The sequence below is a fragment of the Sinocyclocheilus rhinocerous genome, unplaced genomic scaffold, assembly GCF_001515625.1.
Source record: "Sinocyclocheilus rhinocerous isolate Xijiao unplaced genomic scaffold, SAMN03320098_v1.1 scaffold2258, whole genome shotgun sequence".
Lineage (NCBI taxonomy): Eukaryota > Metazoa > Chordata > Actinopteri > Cypriniformes > Cyprinidae > Sinocyclocheilus > Sinocyclocheilus rhinocerous.
In genome coordinates, this window is record NW_015655390.1 from 24,314 (window position 1) to 30,433 (window position 6,120).

Genomic DNA, 6,120 nt, shown 5'->3' on the forward strand with positions numbered 1-6,120 from the left:
GGGGGATCCCTTCAGCTCGAGGAACCCTCTCGAACGCGAATCGAGTGTACGCCTAGAGGCCCGCTATCGAATGAGACCACCCCCGCGTTGATAGCCCCTGGGGTTCGGGAGTTACGGGTGGTTAAATTCGCGGTCCGGCGCCGAACGATCAAGCGATCCCGGGGGGCTACCGACACGCGGAGGGTGGCGTTCGAGAGGCTCCTCGAGCTGAAGGGATCCCCCGAATTTTGTGGAGATCTGCCGGCGCGTTCGCGAGATAGTGACACCAGTCAACACTTTCACTTCAGTAAGGAGGTCTCTTGTTCAGGCAGCAGCATTCAAGCGTGGTCTTATTCGACCATAGAGATCCCCCGAATTTGGTGCGGATTCGCCGCGCCGTTACGGAGATATGGCCATTCCAAGTTTCAATGGTTTTCCATAGACTTAAGCTTTAAAGGGTTTCATCCAGGTCGCCAGTAGCAAACAATGGAGCGCGCTCTGCTGGACAAACTAAGTAATTACACAATTTCAAGCATTTTATCTGCATTATATGTTCTGTAAAAAAAAAATTCATATCGGCGGCATATTCGCCGATACCGATATATCGGCGACAGGCTCATATCGGCCGATAATATCGGCAAAACGATATATCGGTCGGGCTCTAGTCTCTATGTGTTACACAACCGATTTTGTTCCAACATTACAGCAAAGTGCAGACATGAGTGTCTCCTGTATGTCAGTTAAAACTGTGGTGTCAGGTCACCTTTCTCCATCACAAAAGCAGCCGCCCCATAGAGAGAGGTTTAGCATTTGTACCCAGACAAGACATTTAGTTGTGTATGTGGGGCCAGTAGCATCTGGGGTTAGCATGCTGAATTCTTCATGATGATAATTGTATAGCTGGAAAGCTGTGCCTGCATATAAAGTGCTAATTCGTCCAGGTATGCATGCAACTCCATTCACATTTTCTCTGTTAATCCTCAGAGATGTTTGACAGGATATATAAGGGACAACTGAGCATGCACGGTTAGGTTTCCATAGATGAAAGTAGTTCCACAGAAGAACAACTTATTAGAGTTCATACATTATGCAGGAAGAGGTAATACAGCTGGAACCGTATCTGTGACAGACGCAGGATAGGGGATGAAAGGGCAGGAAATGAAGATCGTAATGTTTGTTTTCATTGGGAAAGCTGTTATATGAGTTCATGTCAGAAAGGATTTCGAAGCCCTGAACGTGAGATGATATCAGCTGGTTTTATGGGCACAGTGTTCCCTGTTATTTGGTATTTAGAGTTTCTAACAACTTATTCTCAAAACATTCTTTATAAACACTCACACAAGAGAGACCAGGGGGCAGTTGCATAAACTTAGCTTCTATGTTAAGACAATGTCTTAAGTATGAGTTTGACCAACTAGCTGTTATAGCCAAGGGGTAATCAGTCTTATTTTGGGATTCAAGTTAGACTAATGTATGCTTTTATGTAACTGAGTTTAAAAAATGATGACCAGTTTTAAAGAAAAAAATTGATGACTAACTTGTAAGACTAGTCTAAACCTTATATACAACTGGCCCCCGAAACTGAAATGAACACCACAACTACATTATTTTGACAGCTTCTTACTTCATTTGTGGTTAGTTTGACGCATTACATATCTGTGGGCTTTTTTATACACAAGACATTGATTTTTAAATGCGCTAGATCTTAATTTAATAAATCTTTGCATCCTATATGTGCATCACTAGTGCTTTGAGGTACAGTACTAGCCAGGCTCAACCGCCTGTGATTACACATAATTTGGAGACACCAGCTGGGTAGAAGGGCACTCTCTGGCTCTGAGGAAATGGAAAGTTTTTTTTATTTGTTTTCAAAGACATTCCTTGTCTGTTTGTGCGGCATCTAGGGAATTAATTAACTCCAAATGTAATTGGACATGCTTTTAGTGTCCTTGTGTTCTCCGTCTTACGTAACCAAGCTTTGCTTTGCTTGACCAGTATTAGTAAAAGTGTCATAAAACTCGTTGTTTTTTTGTCCTTTTAATGGCCACTATTCAACCTCTGAGCCTGGTACACAATGGCGATTGACAGTGAGTGTGTTTAAAATACCAAAATAAACTGTTCATTTTTAGGATAAACCTTCATAGAATTAGACTTTGGCATATTATCATCAATCATGCACATCATTTGTGTTTGAACTGCTACTTGACTTGATACAATTTAGCCTAGTAAACTTTATAATGATTTTCCAACATCGACAACTTGTTCTACTCATATTTTACTGTGCCTGAACGTCATGACCAATTAAGAAGCTCTTTGTTGAAGCATAGCAAACAGTATTATTAGTTTGTAGTCATATGTTTTTAAATCTGAGATACAACTGAATCCAAGGCCTTTTAGAGGGCAGCTGCATCTCAGCGTGACTGGATCATGTTGTGTCTGTCACCAAAACACATAGTTGAGTTCACCGATCAGCGGGAGGGGAGCAAATTCAGCCTATAAATATAGAAAATCAAAATATGAAAATGCTGGGTGGTTTGTTTTCTTTTAGACAGTTGTGATAATAAAGGACTGGTTTTGTCCAAAAAAAAGTGGAGACTTGAAGTGTTTGGAGAGCAAACAGCAGTTTCTGTACTTTTAGCTTAATTTACAGCATTCCAAAGATAAAAAACAGACAAGAATTTACAGGCCATTCAAAGTCAGTGTTGTCATGCTTGCTCCACATAGCCCAAACCACAACGTGCACCATGGGAGAGTTGTGGAGCAAGGGGGCGGAAAGGGGGTGTGTCCTTCTTCTTCACAGAAATACTAATTTCCTGTACTAACAGTACCAAGAAGTTGATACTAAAATATCACATTTGCAAACACTGTAAAAAGTTGTGCAACGAGAAGTAAATATTGCAGATATCACTGGCTAAATGGTACTTTGTTTGAACTTGGCAGAGTCTGGAGTGCTAAACACACTTTCACCCTTTCCTCTTTCTCGATGTCCTTTTTTTTCTGGTTTAGGTCAGTCAGGGAAATGTCCCAGGCATTGAGAGTGCGTACTTGGCCATGGACACTGAAGAGGGGGTGGAGGTGGTGTGGAACGAAGTGCAGTTTTCAGACAAGAAGGTTTTCAAGTCCTTTGAGGTAGGACCATGCTTGTTTTCCAACATCGATATTATGGGTGGGATACTTAGTATGCTGCACCACAAACATCTGTGAAATGTTACAGTATTGGCATCATGTCATCATGCTGGAATGGTGGTACGGTGACAGAAACGACGCTTGAAATGTGAAACCAAGAGTGGATGTACTTTGTGTTAATACAGGAGCGGATAAGGGAGATGTTTGAGAACCTGATGCAGGTGGAGCATCCGAACATTGTGAAGTTTCACAAGTACTGGTTGGACATGAGCGAGAGCAGAGCGAGGGTGAGAAGCAACACACACCTGGTAGAAATGAACGCCTCTGTGAACTTTACCCTAAATTCAGACATTCACGTTTTCTTTCATTTCGTGCTATATATATATATATATATTATTTTACTATAGTTTAAACTTTCTCTTATAAATTTATTTTTATACAAATTTTTTTGTGTATGGATTTTTTTAACTTTCAGTGTGTTTCGAAGGATTTTTTTTTGTGAATACAAGTACTGATGTTTTATCTTTTTTGTCTTTTAGTTACTTGCATTCATGTGATCCACCTATTATTCACGGTAACCTGACATGTGACACCATCTTTATCCAGCACAATGGTCTCATAAAGATCGGTTCAGGTTTGACAGTAGTCTTTTAATTCTTGTATTTAAGGTTTAACTCAAAAAGATTTGATGTTTGATTATTTTTAATATAGAATATCTGTTTTTAGAAAAGTTATATGTGTCTTCTTTCTTTTACAGTTTGGCACAGGCTGTTTGTTAACGGTAAGTCCATTCTGAGCTCTCTATGCCATGTGCACAGGAATTTGGTTATCTGATCAGAAAGAAAACACAGACCGTACTTAGACGGTTTCTTTTCCTTCCCTCCTTAAACAATGCTTTGCATATATTGGCCCAAAATCGTGGCAGTTATGTAATGTACTGTAATATTTCTTGTCAGCTTTCACAATCTAAGACATAAATAATTGCCCGTTCAGAGTATTTATTTTGGACTCTAGCCCATGTGCTGGAGATCTTGTATGTTTACTGGCAATAATTTTCCCATTCATATATAATGTTATATATAGAGTTTGAATGTTGTGTGTTTCCCTTAGTATTTGCTGAGGCGATTCATGGTAATGTGCATCAACATCGAGATGAAATGCGGAACCAGCATTTCTTTGCTCCGGAGTATGGCAGTGAGTATCCGATGTCTTTACCATATTATCATCTTTCTCAATCTGGAAAAAAATCTGAAATCTAGAAAATATCTGGAATATTTTTAATTTAAACCTGGGCATAAAAAGAAAGCTGTAGGATTTTTTTTCAGCAAAGAAAAATTGTTTTGCTTATAATTTGTAATACATTAGAAAAATGCAAAATAGAAATATTAACTTTCATGACATTTCTTTATTTTCTTTTTTTCAAGTTGCTGAAGATGACTACGCCATTGATATATTTTCATTTGGCATCTGTGCCTTGGAGGTCTGAGTATTACTTTAACAATCTAACTAAACTATCAAATAAATAGCAGATTATAGTAAGTACAAAAGAACAACATTATGTATGACTTTTAATTTTGTTTTCCCCACTCACTTTTAGATGGCAGTACTGGAAATCCAGGCCAATGGAGACACTGCAGTTTCGAAAGAGGCCATTGATCATGCTGGACAATCACTTGAGGACCCTCTCATGAGGGTAAAAGACTTTAAGTGTATGTTTGTAACTAATACAGCTCTGTTGATTTTTTTGTGTTTACTGTAATGCCTTCATCACTTACACTGACAGGAATTTATCCAGTCGTGTGTGCTCACAGAAGCCAAGACGAGACCTACAGCTCATGACCTGCTGTTCCACAGAGTGTTATTTGAGGTCCACTCCTTAAAACTGCTTGCTGCGCACTGCTTTATCAATAACCAGTGTAAGTTCATCCCTTGCTGAGTCCTCACGAGTAGAAATGCTTTAATTTTGCTGTATATCCAAAAAAAAAGGATTACATGCCAAGATACTAGCAATCTTCTTTATTATTACAAAGTATTATGGGTGGGATACTTAGTATGCTGCACCACAAATATCTGTGAAATGTTACTGTATTGGAGTGTCATCAATCATGCTGGTATGGTGACAGAAACAATGCTTGAAATGTGAAACCAAGAGTTGATGTACTTTGTGTTATGCAGGAGCGGATAAAGGAGATGTTTGAGAACCTGATGCAGGTGGAGCATCCGAACATTGTGAAGTTTCACAAGTACTGGTTGGACATGAGCGAGAGCAGAGCGAGGGTGAGACGCAAGGCACACCTGATAGAAATGAACGCCTCTGTGAACTTTACCCTAAATTCAGACATTCACGTTTTCTTTCATTTCGTGCCACACAGGTGATTTTTATCACTGAATATATGTCATCTGGAAGTCTCAAGCAGTTTTTGAAGAAGACCAAGAAAAACCACAAAACTATGAATGTGAAGGTGCGATGTTTCATCAATCAATAAAAGGCAAAAAAAAAAAAACTCCAAAAATTAATCACTTACCCATGTCGTTCCAAACCCCTAAAAGCTTCGTTCGTCTTCGGAAGCGATGTTTCATCAATCATAGAAACTGAAAACCCTACATGCAGAAAAGTTAGAGGACAATGCCACCTTCTGGCAGAAATATGACAAAATCATAACACACTGGTACTATCTGTATGTCTCAGGCATGGAAGCGTTGGTGCACGCAGATACTTTCTGCACTCAGGTAGGACATTGAGGATTTAGCATCATCTCCTGAACTCATCTGCACATTAAAAGTAAAATAAAAACATTTTCCCAGCTTAATGTACAGAGACAACTATAACTCCGTAAACACTGTGACTCTGTGCCGCTATCAAAACATTTCTTTGTTTGTTTGAGCATCTGGACCAACCCAGCATAGCAACACTGACTCAGCCAATGGTGTGAGTTTGGGGGCGGGGCTGTCTTTTTGTTTGGCCAATGACAGATGAGGGGAGTGTTTGGGAAAAAAAGTTTGGGACAATTATGT

The 6,120-nt window shown here is 39.5% G+C and overlaps 1 protein-coding gene across 1 annotated transcript in view; it reads left to right on the forward strand.

Annotated features, from left to right (window-relative positions):
- Positions 1-2,985: 2,985 nt before the first annotated feature.
- Positions 2,986-6,120, forward strand: part of LOC107718042 (nuclear receptor-binding protein 2-like) — a gene marked incomplete at its 5' end in the record, with an annotated part of 8,223 nt that continues 5,088 nt past the window's right edge. The window contains 8 exons of the mRNA XM_016524975.1: positions 2,986-3,108; positions 3,291-3,478; positions 3,615-3,739; positions 3,863-3,886; positions 4,216-4,299; positions 4,530-4,585; positions 4,703-4,798; positions 4,889-5,021. Coding sequence (XP_016380461.1) covers positions 2,986-3,108; positions 3,291-3,478; positions 3,615-3,739; positions 3,863-3,886; positions 4,216-4,299; positions 4,530-4,585; positions 4,703-4,798; positions 4,889-5,021 — 829 coding nt within the window. The remainder of the gene's footprint in view (positions 3,109-3,290; positions 3,479-3,614; positions 3,740-3,862; positions 3,887-4,215; positions 4,300-4,529; positions 4,586-4,702; positions 4,799-4,888; positions 5,022-6,120) is intronic.